This window comes from Salmo salar, chromosome ssa01 (genome assembly GCF_905237065.1).
Source record: "Salmo salar chromosome ssa01, Ssal_v3.1, whole genome shotgun sequence".
NCBI lineage: Eukaryota > Metazoa > Chordata > Actinopteri > Salmoniformes > Salmonidae > Salmo > Salmo salar.
The window spans coordinates 4194377-4209363 of NC_059442.1; the positions used below are offsets into that span (position 1 = coordinate 4194377).

The window sequence follows — 14987 nt, forward strand, 5'->3', positions numbered from 1 at the left end:
GGGAAGGGGGAATTGTTCTACAAACAATTGACTCAGGGGTGTGGATATATATGCAAATGAGATTTGCATAAATGTCAACATTTTTTTTTTACTTTGTCATTATGGGGTATTGTGTGTAGATGGGTGATTTAATCCATTTTGAATTCAGGCTGTAACGTAACAAAATGTGGAATAAGTCAAAAGGGTATGAATTCTTTCTGAAGGCATTGTAAATTACAGCGTTGTAAAGCTAATGCCATGACCTTACAGCATCCCCTAGTGGCTATATTAGTTCATTACAGTCTTGGCCACCCCCACGGAAGCCCACTGGCAGATATATACTGTCTATGGCAGATGGCTAGCTGCAGATGGATGAAATAACACAGAATTAGAACGCTGAAATACAGCATCCTGTCTATTAATAGCTTGAATAATAAACATGTATTTTTTGGAAGCTTTCGGGATCTTTAATAAGGTAAGCCAGTTACTGCGTAACTACTGTTTTCGATTTGTTTTCTTCTAAAGCCTAGGAAATATAACATTGTGTAAAAATCCTAGTGGTCAATCGTTTACAATTATAGGCTTCATATGGCCTACATAGGCCTTAGTTACATTGCTGCAAAATAGAGAATAAATGCTATACTGCTATATTTTGGAAATAATCAAATATTATTATATTATTGCAGTAATATAATATTGTCGTTTTATAATGTAAAATGAGCAGACAAAAGGGAGAAGGGGGGATTGCATTGCAGTGTCATTGCACAATATATTTTTTACCATATTGTCACAAGCAGCAGCAGAAGCAGGCGGGGCTATGGTAGCGGATGAAGAGATGAGATGAAGGGATGGAGAGATGCGGGAGAGAGCAGAACAGCAGGTGGAGACTGAGCACACCAGCCTAGCACAGAGACTAAGCAAAGACTAAACCACAGAATATAGCCTAACTATTTGCTGTATAAATTAAATAATAATAATAATAATAATAGAAGCTGCAGATAAATGTAAACACGAAGAGTTGAAAGACTGCATCGAGTCGTGTCATCAAGAACGGCCCTCTGTAACAGACGGAGAAAGACGGCGTCTGTGTCGCGTCGTTCAGAGGTCGCGGTGACGTCTGTGATCTTCCATCGCTGGGTCTGTCAGCGCACAGAGTAATAATTCCTCCGTCACCTGGTAGTATGCAGGGCGTGGAGGGGACTAAACGCACTAATTTGGAACTAGAAAGCATCGGTTTGGGAAACAATCGTCAAAGTGGCAGGTTAGTGACGGTTTTGTTTCAGTCAGTAGGTTATAGCCTATACATATTAATGATCATAATTTTTTCCCCCCCCCCAGATTAAAACAATCTCGGTTTGGGGTGAGATGTGTCATCTGTGATGATTATCTGTTGATGCGATGTGACAGGAGTTGTTTTGGTAGACGTAGGCCTGCAGACATAGCCTATTATAGATCAGCTTTAATAACATGGTAATACACTATATTTCATGTGTGTAGGCCTATGAATGACTTATTAATAAGTAATAAAATAGTATTATTTATAGTATCTTTAATTGTGTTTCTTCTTCTCCATTATATGGCTCTATTCTATTCTATTCTATTCTATTCTATTCTATGTAAAGCACATTTAATTGGGATGTGGAAAGAACTGCCTGCAATAAGTGGTTAGTCTGTTAGGCTATGTGTTCGGCCTGTGTATGATATGTGCATTGCAGCAGGCATCCTGTGCTTGTTCATAGACATGTAAAATAATTCATATAAATGAATAGGTTCCCTCCAACATCGTGGGATAATTCCATTACTTCTTGTTGTTGGTTAATTAAAATCCCCTGAAAGATAGAAGGCCTCAACTGGAGCATAATCAGTATATGTGAATCATATAAGAGAATATATGTATGAATGAATGTATGTATGCAGCAGAAGCACCGTCCATGCATGTAAAAACAAAATATATGCGCTAGATATTCCCTCACTCACACAGACAGACATACAGACAGATTAAGCCCTGGACAGAGTAGGACAGAGCGATGGCCTGATATAATCCTGCTGCTAAAAATTCTCTCTTCTATTCACCCCATTCCTCTACATTAACTTACTCTCTCTCTCTCTCTCTCTCTCTCTCTCTCTCTCTCTCTCTCTCTCTCTCTCTCTCTCTCTCTCTCTCTCTCTCTCTCTCTCTCTCTCTCTCTCTCTCTCTCTCTCTCTCTCTCTCTCTCTCTCTCTCTCTCTCTCTCTCTCTCTCTCTCTCCCTCCCTCCCTCCCTCCCTCCCTCCCTCCCTCCCTCCCTCTCTTGTTCTAATATTAGCCAGCTGTTGTTGACCCGTCTGAGCCAGAGGACCAGACCAAGGGGAAACAGATGGAGGCCCTGCCGGTGACCTCTGCACCCACCAGACTACCAGACCCGGCTGATGGGAAAGCAACAGAGGAGGGTGAGGATGTGGGTTGCAGTGATGCAGAGACCACACCCATACACTCTGCTGGGCTGGGGGAGAGGATGGTAGCTCCTCCCCCTGTTGCACAGGAGGCCAGTCCTCCCAGTCCACACACCCATCCCAAGCTTCAGGGTCCTCCGGACAGGCAGCTTCATTCGCCAGGCCCTCCAGACTTCCAGCCTCCCAGTCCAAACACCCTTCCCCAGCTTCAGGGCCCTCTGGACAGGCAGCTTCAGCTTCCTCCCCCTCCAGACTTCCAGCCTCCCAGTCCACACACCGAGCTCCAGCTTCAGGGCCCTCCGGACAGGCAGCTTCAGCTTCCTCCCCCTCCAGACTTCCAGCCTCCCAGTCCACACACCCACCCCCAGCTTCAGGACCCTTTTGACAGGCAGCTTCATTCTCCAAGCCCTCCAGACCTCCAGCCTCCCAGTCCACACACCCAGCTACAGAGCCCTCCGGTCAGTCTGGAGGCAGCAACCCCCCTGTCGGACAGCAGCCAAGCTCCGAACCCTCTACCTCAAGACCTCCAGCCTCCAAGCAGCGACCCAGAGCCCAGAAAACCATGCCCCAAGCTGCACCTGGACCTATATAACTTCGACACCCCGGTGGCAGAGGGAAGTCGTTATGTCCTGACCAGCCCCCGCTCCTTGGAGGCCTGCGCCCGCTGCGGGGTCAAACCCGTGGAGATCTTGTCGCGCCCGTTGTCAGACTTCGCCCGGGAGGCCCCGGGACGGTCCATGCGTGTGGCGACGGGCATGTTTGAGGTGTATGAGAAGGACAGGCACGCCAAGCTTAGAGCATGCCGGGAGGAGAGAGAGAGGATCATAAGGGAAGATAAGAGGAGAATCCTTCAGGCTGCAGTCAACGGACATGCTGCATCATCTACAGAGGAACAGCACAGCGCACCAGTCACACCCAGCTTAACTCAGCTATCTAAACCAGGCCCTGTGGCCTCTAGTCCTACTAAATCTAAACCTTCCCCCAGTAGTACAGGACAGCCCTCTAGAGCTGCTACTACAACACCAGGTCCAAGCATTAATAAAACTAGTACAACTCCTCTAGCTAAAAGTAGCAATCTGCAGTCCTCTAAAACCAGCTCATTCAGCTCTGTGTCCTCATCATCTAAAGGTCTGGACTGTGGTTTTGGTTCTGCTAAACGTCCTAAATCCTCAGAACTAACCAAGGCACCCCGCCCTGTCTCAGGTCCACCTCCAGTGGTCAGAAAGATCCCCAGCAGCAGCACCACCACCACGCCGAAAGCCTCCAACACCTTCCCCAGATCAGCCTGCAAACCTTCCTCCTTCCCCAGAACAACCACCTCCATGACATCCACCATGTTCAAGAGTTCCGTGCAGAGCCCAGTTACCCCGACTACAGCGGCTCTCAATGGCATCACAGGGGGTCTAGGAGGGCCGTTCCCTCACCACAACGGTCACCCTGTGTCCACTCCAAAGGGCAGAGGGAAGAGCCACTCCCTTGAGTCCCTACAAAGGAGGATGGATACCATCTCCACCTCCACCACCAACTCTACCACCACCTGCACCTCCTCTGGAGAGGAGTCCGGCGCCTCCTCCTCCTACAGCTGGGATGGACCCAGAGACCACTGGGCCAAGTCCTCCTCCCCCCGTGCCCGCACCCTGGCCACCTTCAACTCCTTGATGGGGAGGAGCCTTAGCCTGGGGGACCTTAGCCACTCCCTCCAGACCACCCAGAAGGTGGAGCGTATCGTCAAGGAGGTGCGGCGGCGGGGGCTGAAAGCGGTTCCGGAGCGGGACAGGAAGATCGCTGCTCTGATGCTGGCCCGGTACCAAGAGGAGGACATCATGAGCCAGACGCGCTACGTGGCTCACCTGCAGTGGGACAGCGAAAAGCGCCTTGGGGACCTGCAACGGGAGCGGGAAGATCGGGAGAAGCAGCGGGCGGTGCTGCAGTGTCAGCGGGCGTGGCAGTCCCAGGTGTCCCACCGCCAGCGCCGGCTCAGCCAGCAGGAGAGAGAGTCGTCGGCCGCTAAGCTGCGCCAGGTGGCGGAGAGCGAGGAGCGGTGGAGGGAGCTGGCGGAGCTGCAAGAGCGCAGTAGGCAGCAGAGGCTCCAGCAGGCTGCAAGGGAGGAGAAACAGAAGAAAGAACATCAGGAGCAGAACCTCAAGGCTCTGGAGGAGGACAGGTCTGCAGTGTTGGAGCAGGAGCAGCTCCTCCTCAAGGAGAAACTTACCATTGCTGAGCTGAAGAAGCAGGAGAAGGAGCACCAGGCCCAAGAGGAGCGCCGGGGATTGAACCGGGCCGAGAGGAGGCGCCACGCAGCCCTGATCAGGGAGATCGCCCGGAGAGAGGAGGAGGAGCGGGAGGAGGCACGGAAGGCTGCGGAGGAGAAGCTGAGCCGTTCCCTGGAGAACTATGAACAGATTGTAGAGAGGAGAGACAAGGAGCTGAAGGAGAAGGCGAAGAGGGAGGAGCTACAGATTCAGAAGGCAAGGAGGTCTGCGGAGAAGAGGGAGAAACAGCAGCAACAGCAGGCGGAGGCCCGGGCCAAGGAAGCAGAGAGACGGGCTCAGCAGGCAGCTCTGGTGGCGGAGGAGAGGGCCAAGGAGAAAGCCCAGAGAGCAGTACAGAGCAGGCAGGAGAAGGAGAGACTACAACGACTCAACAGACAGCGTGTGGAAGGGGAGGAGCAAGCCAGGAGGATGGAGCTCCTCCAGTCCATCGAGAGGAAACTGGAGAAGAGTGAGCAGATCTTCAGGGAGAAGAGAGCCGTGCTGGAGAGCGCTCGCTCTACCGCCCGCGCCTCCTTCCACGTACGGGACCGGGTCAGGGAGGAGACCAACATGAGGACCTTTGATAAGATGGATCTGGAGGCTCAGTTCCAGTTCAAAGCCAGCCTGGATGACAAATGATGAGGCACACCTTCATGCTACTGGTAAACTACTGGTTAGTGGTAACTACTGGTTACTACTAGTTAATACCCTGGACTACTGGTTCGTGGTAACTACTGACTACCCTGGACTACTGGTAACTACTGGTTACTACCCTGGACTACTGGTTAGTGGTAACTACTGGTAACTACTAGTTAATACCCTGGACTACTGGTTAGTGGTAACTACTGACCACCCTGGGCTACTGGTAACTACTGGTTACTACCCCGGATTACTGGTTACTACTGGTTACCATGTGCTTGGCTATAGTCAGGGTTGGACAGGTTACTTTGTAAATGTAATTCGTTACAGTTGCTAGCTACCTGTGCAAAATCAACTTTTGGATTACCCAAACTCAGTAACGTAATCTAATTATTTTGGATTACTTTTCCCTTAAATCATAAAGGATCCATCCAACACATTTGGTGTGCCATCATAGTGGTCTCTGATTGGTGGTCATCATTTGGTGTGCCATCATAGTGGTCTCTGATTGGTGGTCATCATTTGGTGTGTCATCATAGTGGTCTCTGATTGGTGGTCATCATTTGGTGTGCCATCATAGTGGTCTCTGATTGGTGGTCATCATTTGGTGTGTCATCATAGTGGTCTCTGATTGGTGGTCATCATTTGGTGTGCCATCATAGTGGTCTCTGATTGGTGGTCATCATTTGGTGTGTCATCATAGTGGTCTCTGATTGGTGGTCATCATTTGGTGTGCCATCATAGTGGTCTCTGATTGGTTATAGCCTCCTAACTAGCTTCAATGCTGCACAGCTTTAAAACATCTTATCTCTCATAAGGAATGGTATCTCCTGTCCTATGATAACATCTTGTCTCTCATAAGGAATGGTATCTCCTGTCCTATGATAACATCTTATCTCTCATAAGGAATGGTATCTCCTGTCCTATGATGTCCCTTTCCTCTAAACTCCTCACCCATTTGTATTTGATTTTACATTTGATGAAATCCGAATCATTCCTTTGTATTGTTTAGACATATTATCTTGATGCCAAAAGTACACTTTATAATATGCAAATCGATGAAGAAAAAGAGGAAAAAATAGTGTATGTAGGTTGACAAAGATCTGGTCTTGTGGATTATATACCCAACCGTTTAGGACATAGTATATTATGTGGATCAGAGCGTTCCATCTAATAGTGCTGTAACGCAGCCCCTTCCACACTCCCTCTATATCAGATCTACCCAACTGAGAGCTGTGCTGTTGGAATGAAAAGAACCATTGTTTCCCCGGGAAGCACAACTCCATGACAACTAACCACATTGGCTGCTTTTAACGGAGTCTCTTCTCTTCTGTAGGGGGGAGAGAGAATCGGATAGAAAGGGGGAAAGGAAGCACAAGTGAGTGGTCTGAGAGCCCTAAAGCAGACCAGGGACTCTTTTGTATGTTGTGATGCAGATGGAGAAACTGTGTGTGTACACTCTTAGAAAACAAATCTAGAACCGAAAAGGGTTCTTCGGCTGTCACCGTAGGATAACCCTTTGAAGAACCCTTTTTTGGTTCCAGGTAGAACTCTTTCCAGGGAGGGTTCTACATGGAACCCAAAAGAGTTCTACCTGGAACCGAAAAGGGTTCTCCCTGGAACCAAAAAGGGTTCTACCTGGAACCAAAAGTGTTCTACATGGAACCCAAAAGAGTTTTACCTGGAACCGAAAAGGGTTCTACCTGGAACCGAAAAGGGTTCTACCTGGAACCAAAAAGGGTTCTACCTGGAACCAAAAGGGTTCTACATGGAACCCAAAAGAGTTTTACCTGGAACCGAAAAGGGTTCTACCTGGAACCAAAAAGTGTTCTCCTATGGGGACAGCCAAAGAACCCTTTTGGAACCCTTTTTTCTAAGTGTGTAGTGTATTCTGTACTGTGCTGTTACTGAGCCCTTGGCTGTACTCTCCTCCTGTCTTCACCGTGCGGCCGAGCTGACCAACCAACCGCTGACGAAGCAGCTGTGGCAGAGCAACGTGACATCACTCAGAGTGATGTCAGCACAACACAACCCAGCCAGCTGCTGATGAGGCATCAGAGAGAACCCTGATTCTGCTGTAGAATATAATTTACATGGACCCTGATTCTACTGTAGAATAGAATCTACCTGGCCCCTGATTCTACTGTAGAATATAATCTACCTGCACCCTGATTCTACTTCAGTATAGAATCTACCTGGCCCCTGATTCAACTGTAGAATATAATCTACCTGGAACCTGATTCTACTGCAGTATAGAATCTACCTGGAACCTGATTCTACTGCAGTATAGAATCTACCTGGAACCTGATTCTACTGCAGTATAGAATCTACCTGGAACCTGATTCTACTGGAGTATAGAATCTACCTGGCCCCTGATTCTGCCGTAGGATAGAATCTACCTGGAACCTGATTCTACTGCAGTATAGAATCTACCTGGAACCTGATTCTGCTGTAGAGTAGAATCTACCTGGAACCTGATTCTGCTGTAGAATAGAATCTACCTGGAACCTGATTCTGCTGCAGTATAGAATCTACCTGGAACCTTATTCTACTGCAGTATAGAATCTACCTGGAACCTGATTCTACTGGAGTATAGAATCTACCTGGCCCCTGATTCTGCCGTAGGATAGAATCTACCTGGAACCTGATTCTACTGCAGTATAGAATCTACCTGGAACCTGATTCTGCTGTAGAGTAGAATCTACCTGGAACCTGATTCTGCTGTAGAATAGAATCTACCTGGAACCTGATTCTGCTGCAGTATAGAATCTACCTGGAACCTGATTCTGCTGTAGAGTAGAATCTACCTGGAACCTGATTCTGCTGTAGAATAGAATCTACCTGGAACCTGATTCTGCTGCAGTATAGAATCTACCTGGAACCTTATTCTACTGCAGTATAGAATCTACCTGGAACCTGATTCTACTGCAGTATAGAATCTACCTGGAACCTGATTCTGCTGTAGAGGTGTTCTATAGTATAGAGACCGGTATGTTATATAAACACTCCTGGACTGTCCTCCAGGATCCTATGCCTGTCTCTCCTCATGTCATATAACAGGAAACATCAGAGCCTTGGTTGTGCAGTGGAGTATAGTATAGAATCTATACCTTCCTAGTTTTGCTGCAGAGGTTTTCTATACCCTCCTGGACTCTCTCCTGTTCCATCCCCTCTGCTGCTATTATGGATTCTATACCCTCCTGGTTCTGCAGTGGAGGACATTCTATACCCTCCTGGTTCTGCAGTGGAGGACATTCTATACCCTCCTGGTTCTGCAGTGGAGGACAATCTATACCCCCCTGGTTCTGCAGTGGAGGACATTCTATACCCTCCTGGTTCTGCAGTGGAGGACATTCTATACCCTCCTGGTTCTGCAGTGGAGGACAATCTATACCCCCCTGGTTCTGCAGTGGAGGACATTCTATACCCTCCTGGTTCTGCAGGGGAGAACAATCTATACCCCCCTGGTTCTGCAGTGGAGGACATTCTATACCCTCCTGGTTCTGCAGTGGAGGACAATCTATACCCCCCTGGTTCTGCAGTGGAGGACATTCTATACCCTCCTGGTTCTGCAGGGGAGAATATTCTATACCCCCCTGGTTCTGCAGTGGAGGACATTCTATACCCTCCTGGTTCTGCAGGGGAGAATATTCTATACCCTCCTGGTTCTGCAGGGGAGAACATTCTATACCATAGAGATTAGATATCGCTATGTTTTATACCCTCCTAGACCCTCCTCCTGTCCATCTTCCTGTCACTCCTCCTCTCATCTCACCTCCTGTCTCTCCTCCTAGACCCTCCTCCTGTCCATTTTCCTGTCTCTCCTCCTGTCTCTCTTCCTGTCTCTCCTTCTAGAATCTCCTCCTGTCTCTCCTCCTGTCTCTCTTCCTGTCTCTCCTTCTAGAACCTCCTCCTGTCTCTCCTCCTGTCTCTCCTTCTAGAACCTCCTCCTGTCTCTCCTCCTGTCTCTCCTTCTAGACCTTCCCCTGTCTCTCCTCCTGTCTCTCCGCCTGTCTCTCCTCCTGCCTCTCCTCTTAGAACCTCCTCCTGTCTCTCCTCCTCTCTCTCATTCTAGACCTTCCCCAGTCTCTGCTCCAGTCTCTGCTCCAGTCTCTTTTCCAGTCTCTGCTCCAGTCTCTGCTCCAGTCTCTCCTCCTGTCTCTCCTCCAGTCTCTCCTCCAGTCTCTCCTCCAGTCTCTCCTCCAGTCTCTCCTCCAGTCTCTGACCCCAAATCACCACCTTCTATAATCCGGCAACCAACCAGGCACAGAGTTTGCCTCTCTGTGTGAAGCATAACAGGTAATTACAAGCTTTTTATGATGTTGTCCAATTAAATGTAGTAGTTGTTTTTACATATCATATGTATCGTGTTCAGTATTTGTGTTAATCCCCCCTTTACTACATCCGTGACCAAACACACGCAACCACACGCACACTACACACACACACACACACACACACACACACACACACACACACACACACACACACACACACACACACACACACACACACACGCACAACCTGCCATCGTAGCCAACAGGCTTTAGAGGCCAGTGTCTCTCTGATTAAAACAGAAGGAGAAATACACACGGCGCTGATTTGGCCTCCATGTAGGAGTTACCATGGTAACAGCACCAGGGGATGGGGCGGAGCTGAGAGGTGGCAGAAGTTAGAGCTGAGACAGAGAGGGCAGGGGTACGTGGGAACGTGAGGGACTGTCAGTGTTGGTGCTGGTTGGAGAAGGGGAGGGACTGTCAGTGTTGGTGCTGGTTGGAGAAGGGGAAGTACTGTCAGTGTTGGTGCTGGTTGGAGAAGGGGAGGGACTGTCAGTGTTGGTGCTGGTTGGAGAAGGGGAAGTACTGTCAGTGTTGGTGCTGGTTGGAGAAGGGGAAGTACTGTCAGTGTTGGTGCTGGTTGGAGAAGGGGAGGGACTGTCAGTGTTGGTGCTGGTTGGAGAAGGGGAAGTACTGTCAGTGTTGGTGCTGGTTGGAGAAGGGGAGGGACTGTCAGTGTTGGTGCTGGTTGGAGAAGGGGAAGGACTGTCAGTGTTGGTGCTGGTTGGAGAAGGGGAAGTACTGTCAGTGTTGGTGCTGGTTGGAGAAGGGGAGGGACTGTCAGTGTTGGTGCTGGTTGGAGAAGGGGAGGGACTGTCAGTGTTGGTGCTGGTTGGAGAAGGGGAGGGACTGTCACTGTTGGTGCTGGTTGGAGAAGGGGAGGGACTGTCAGTGTTGGTGCTGGTTGGAGAAGGGGAGGGACTGTCAGTGTTGGTGCTGGTTGGAGAAGGGAAGGGATGGTCAGTGTTGGTGCTGGTTGGAGAAGGGGAGGGACTGTCAGTGTTGGTGCTGGTTGGAGAAGGGGAGGGACTGTCACTGTTGGTGCTGGTTGGAGAAGGGGAGGGACTGTCAGTGTTGGTGCTGGTTGGAGAAGGGGAGGGACTGTCAGTGTTGGTGCTGGTTGGAGAAGGGGAGGGACTGTCAGTGTTGGTGCTGGTTGGAGAAGGGGAAGTACTGTCAGTGTTGGTGCTGGTTGGAGAAGGGGAGGGACTGTCAGTGTTGGTGCTGGTTGGAGAAGGGGAGGGACTGTCAGTGTTGGTGCTGGTTGGAGAAGGGGAGGGACTGTCAGTGTTGGTGCTGGTTGGAGAAGGGGAAGGACTGTCAGTGTTGGTGCTGGTTGGAGAAAGGGAGGGACTGTCAGTGTTGGTGCTGGTTGGAGAAGGGGTGGGACTGTCAGTGTTGGTGCTGGTTGGAGAAGGGGAGGGGCTGTCAGTGTTGGTCCTGGTTGGAGAAAGGGAGGGGTGCTGGTTGGAGAAGGGGAAGGGACTGTCAGTGTTGGTGGTGGTTGGAGAAGGGGAGGGACTGTCAGTGTTGGTGTTGGTTGGAGAAGGGGAGGGGTGCTGGTTGGAGAAGGGGAGGGGCTGTCAGTGTTGGTGCTGGTTGGAGAATGGGAGACGTGCTGGTTGGAGAAGGGGAGGGGTGCTGGTTGGAGAAGGGGAGGGACTGAGTGTTGGTGCTGGTTGGAGAAGGGGAGGGGCTGTCAGTGTTGGTGCTGGTTGGAGAAGGGGAGGGGCTGTCAGTGTTGGTGCTGGTTGGAGAAGAGGAAGTACTGTCAGTGTTGGTGCTTATGGAGAAGGGGAGGGACTGTCAGTGTTGGTGCTGGTTGGAGAAGGGGAGGGATTGTCAGTGTTGGTGCTGGTTGGAGAAGGGGAGGGGTGCTTGTTGGAGAAGGGGAGGGGCTGTCAGTGTTGGTGCTGGTTGGAGAAGGGGAGTGGTGCTAGTTGGAGAAGGGGAGGGGTGCTAGTTGGAGAAGGGGAGGGACTGTCAGTGTTGGTGCTGGTTGGAGAAGGGGAGGGGTGCTGGTTGGAGAAGGGGAAGGGACTGTCAGTCTTGGTGCTGGTTGGAGAAGGGGAGGGACTGTCAGTGTTGGTGCTGCTTGGAGAAGAGGAAGGACTGTCAGTGTTGGTGCTGGTTGGAGAAGGGGAGGGGTGCTGGTTTGGAGAAGGGGAGGGGCTGTCAGTGTTGGTGCTGGTTGGAGAATGGGAGACATGCTGGTTGGAGAAGGGGAAGGACTGTCAGTGTTGGTGCTGGTTGGAGAAAGGGAGGGACTGTCAGTGTTGGTGCTGGTTGGAGAAGGGGTGGGACTGTCAGTGTTGGTGCTGGTTGGAGAAGGGGAGGGGCTGTCAGTGTTGGTCCTGGTTGGAGAAAGGGAGGGGTGCTGGTTGGAGAAGGGGAAGGGACTGTCAGTGTTGGTGGTGGTTGGAGAAGGGGAGGGACTGTCAGTGTTGGTGTTGGTTGGAGAAGGGGAGGGGTGCTGGTTGGAGAAGGGGAGGGGCTGTCAGTGTTGGTGCTGGTTGGAGAATGGGAGACGTGCTGGTTGGAGAAGGGGAGGGGTGCTGGTTGGAGAAGGGGAGGGACTGAGTGTTGGTGCTGGTTGGAGAAGGGGAGGGGCTGTCAGTGTTGGTGCTGGTTGGAGAAGGGGAGGGGCTGTCAGTGTTGGTGCTGGTTGGAGAAGAGGAAGTACTGTCAGTGTTGGTGCTTATGGAGAAGGGGAGGGACTGTCAGTGTTGGTGCTGGTTGGAGAAGGGGAGGGATTGTCAGTGTTGGTGCTGGTTGGAGAAGGGGAGGGGTGCTTGTTGGAGAAGGGGAGGGGCTGTCAGTGTTGGTGCTGGTTGGAGAAGGGGAGTGGTGCTAGTTGGAGAAGGGGAGGGGTGCTAGTTGGAGAAGGGGAGGGACTGTCAGTGTTGGTGCTGGTTGGAGAAGGGGAGGGGTGCTGGTTGGAGAAGGGGAAGGGACTGTCAGTCTTGGTGCTGGTTGGAGAAGGGGAGGGACTGTCAGTGTTGGTGCTGCTTGGAGAAGAGGAAGGACTGTCAGTGTTGGTGCTGGTTGGAGAAGGGGAGGGGTGCTGGTTTGGAGAAGGGGAGGGGCTGTCAGTGTTGGTGCTGGTTGGAGAATGGGAGACATGCTGGTTGGAGAAGGGGAGGGGTGCTGGTTGGAGAAGGGGAGGGACTGAGTGTTGTTGCTGGTTGGAGAAGGAGAGGGACTGTCAGTGTTGGTGCTGGTTGGAGAAGGGGAGGGGCTGTCAGTGTTGGTGCTGGTTGGAGAAGGGGAGGGGCTGCCGGTGTTGGTGTTTATGGAGAAGGGGAGGGGCTGTCAGTGTTGGTGCTGGTTGGAGAAGGGGAGGGACTGTCAGTGTTGGTGCTGGTTGGAGAAGGGGAGGGGCTGTCAGTGTTGGTTGGAGAAGGGGAGGGACTGTCAGTGTTGGTGCTGGTTGGAGAAGAGGAGGGACTGTCAGTGTTGGTGCTGGTTGGAGAAGAGGAGGGACTGTCAGTGTTGGTGCTGGTTGGAGAAGGGGAGGGGTGCTGGTTGGAGAAGGGGAGGGGCTGTCAGTGTTGGCTGGAGAAGGGGAGGGACTGTCAGTGTTGGTGCTGGTTGGAGAAGAGGAAGGACTGTCAGTATTGGTGCTGTTTGTAGAAGGGGAGAGGTGCTGGTTTTAGAAGGGGAGGGGCTGTCAGTGTTGGTGCTGGTTGGAGAAGGGGAGGGACTGTCAGTGTTGGTGCTGGTTGGAGAAGAGGAGGGACTGTCAGTGTTGGTGCTGGTTGGAGAAGAGGAGGGACTGTCAGTGTTGGTGCTGGTTGGAGAAGGGGAGGGGTGCTGGTTGGAGAAGGGGAGGGGCTGTCAGTGTTGGCTGGAGAAGGGGAGGGACTGTCAGTGTTGGTGCTGGTTGGAGAAGAGGAAGGACTGTCAGTGTTGGTGCTGTAGTAGAAGGGGAGAGGTGCTGGTTTTAGAAGGGGAGTGGCTGTCATTGTTGGTGCTGGTTGGAGAAGGGGAGGGGTGCTGGTTGGAGAAGGGGAGGGACTGAGTGTTGGTGCTTGTTGGAGAAGGGGAGGGGCTGTCAGTGTTGGTGCTGGTTGGAGAAGGGGAGGGGTGCTGGTTGGAGAAGGGAAGGGATGGTCAGTGTTGGTGCTGGTTGGAGAAGGGGAGGGACTGTCAGTGTTGGTGCTGGTTGGAGAAGGGGAGGGGCTGTCAGTGTTGGTGCTGGTTGGAGTAGGGAGGGGCTGTCAGTGTTGGTACTGGTTGGAGAAGGGGAGGGACTGTCAGTGTTGGTGCTGGTTAGAGAAGGGGAGGGACTGTCAGAGTTGGTGCTGGTTAGAGAAGGGGAGGGACTGTCAGAGTTGGTGCTGGTTAGAGAAGGGGAGGGACTGTCAGAGTTGGTGCTGGTTAGAGAAGGGGAGGGACTGTCAGTGTTGGTGCTGGTTAGAGAAGGGGAGGGACTGTCAGTGTTGGTGCTGGTTGAAGAAGGGGAGAGACTCAGTGTTGTTGCTGGTTGGAGAAGGGAGGGGTGCTGGCAGGCTGGAGAGATGAGGGACTGTCGGTGCTGGTTGGAGAAGGGGTGGGAGAAGGGGAGGGGTGCTGGCAGGCTAGAGAGAGGAGGGAGAGGAGGGGAGGGGTGCTGGCAGGCTGGAAAGAAGGGGGAGAGGAGAGGAGGGGAAGGCTGTTGACAGGCTGCAGGCTGGAGAGACGGGGGGAGGGGAGCCGAGCGGAGGACAAACGCCTCCAGCTTTTCATTCCTGCACACAGCAGAAAGTGTGCCTCTCAACTGACCTATAGTTGCAGATTTCTCTCATCTAGCAAGTAGATTCCTAAAGGACATTTATTGGAGACAAGCTGAGCTAATGTGCAATAACATTGACAACTGTTTGGAGCAGGGCTTTGCAGAGCTTTGCTTTCTGCTCATTCCAGGACAGGGTTCAGAGTGAGGGAGAGAAATCCCTTAAAGGAAAACTGGTATTTGTTTCATTAGTTGATCATACATGCCAGATTGCTATATTTTGAACATTACATATCTTGAAAACTTGATTGCTGACAAGCAAAACATGTTGGGACTGTGTCAACAATAGACTAATGAAACAAACAGAAAAATACCCTACAGTCAGCCAGCCTCTCTTTCTTTCTCTCTCTCTCCCACCTACCCTCTCTCTCTCTCTCTCTCTCTGCACAGATCACTCTCAATCTCTCCCTTCCTCTCCCCCTGCACAGATCCCTCCCTCCCTCCCTCCCTCCCTCCCTCCCTCCCTCCCTCCCTCCCTCTCTGCACAGATCCCTCTCTCTCCCTCCCTCTCTCTCTGCACAGATCCCTCTCTCTCCCTCCATCTCTCTCTATCTGCACAGATCCAGCTCTCTCCCTG

At 51.4% G+C, this 14987-nt stretch overlaps 1 protein-coding gene across 2 annotated transcripts; it reads left to right on the forward strand.

Annotated features, from left to right (window-relative positions):
* Window positions 1-307: 307 nt before the first annotated feature.
* On the forward strand, window positions 308-9146 carry ccdc177 (coiled-coil domain containing 177). 2 transcript variants are annotated; one of them, XM_014175158.2, is made up of 2 exons: window positions 308-454; window positions 2285-9146. In XM_014175158.2, the coding sequence occupies exons 1-2, from the start codon at window positions 419-421 to the stop codon at window positions 5300-5302; spliced, it is 3054 nt and encodes a 1017-aa protein (XP_014030633.2). In that variant the 5' UTR covers window positions 308-418; the 3' UTR covers window positions 5303-9146. The 2 variants fall into 2 exon arrangements, with proteins under 2 accessions (XP_014030633.2, XP_014031429.2); XM_014175954.2 differs by lacking the exon at window positions 308-454 and adding an exon at window positions 603-1240.
* The last annotated feature ends 5841 nt before the right edge of the window (window positions 9147-14987 follow it).

Bases quoted from the DNA above. Each gene is read 5' to 3' on its own strand.
- ccdc177 (XM_014175158.2), top strand. From the start codon at position 419: ATGTATTTTTTGGAAGCTTTCGGGATCTTTAATAAG. The intron at 455-2,284 runs GTAAGCCAGTTA...TTCTAATATTAG, and splicing joins CTTTCGGGATCTTTAATAAG to CCAGCTGTTGTTGACCCGTC.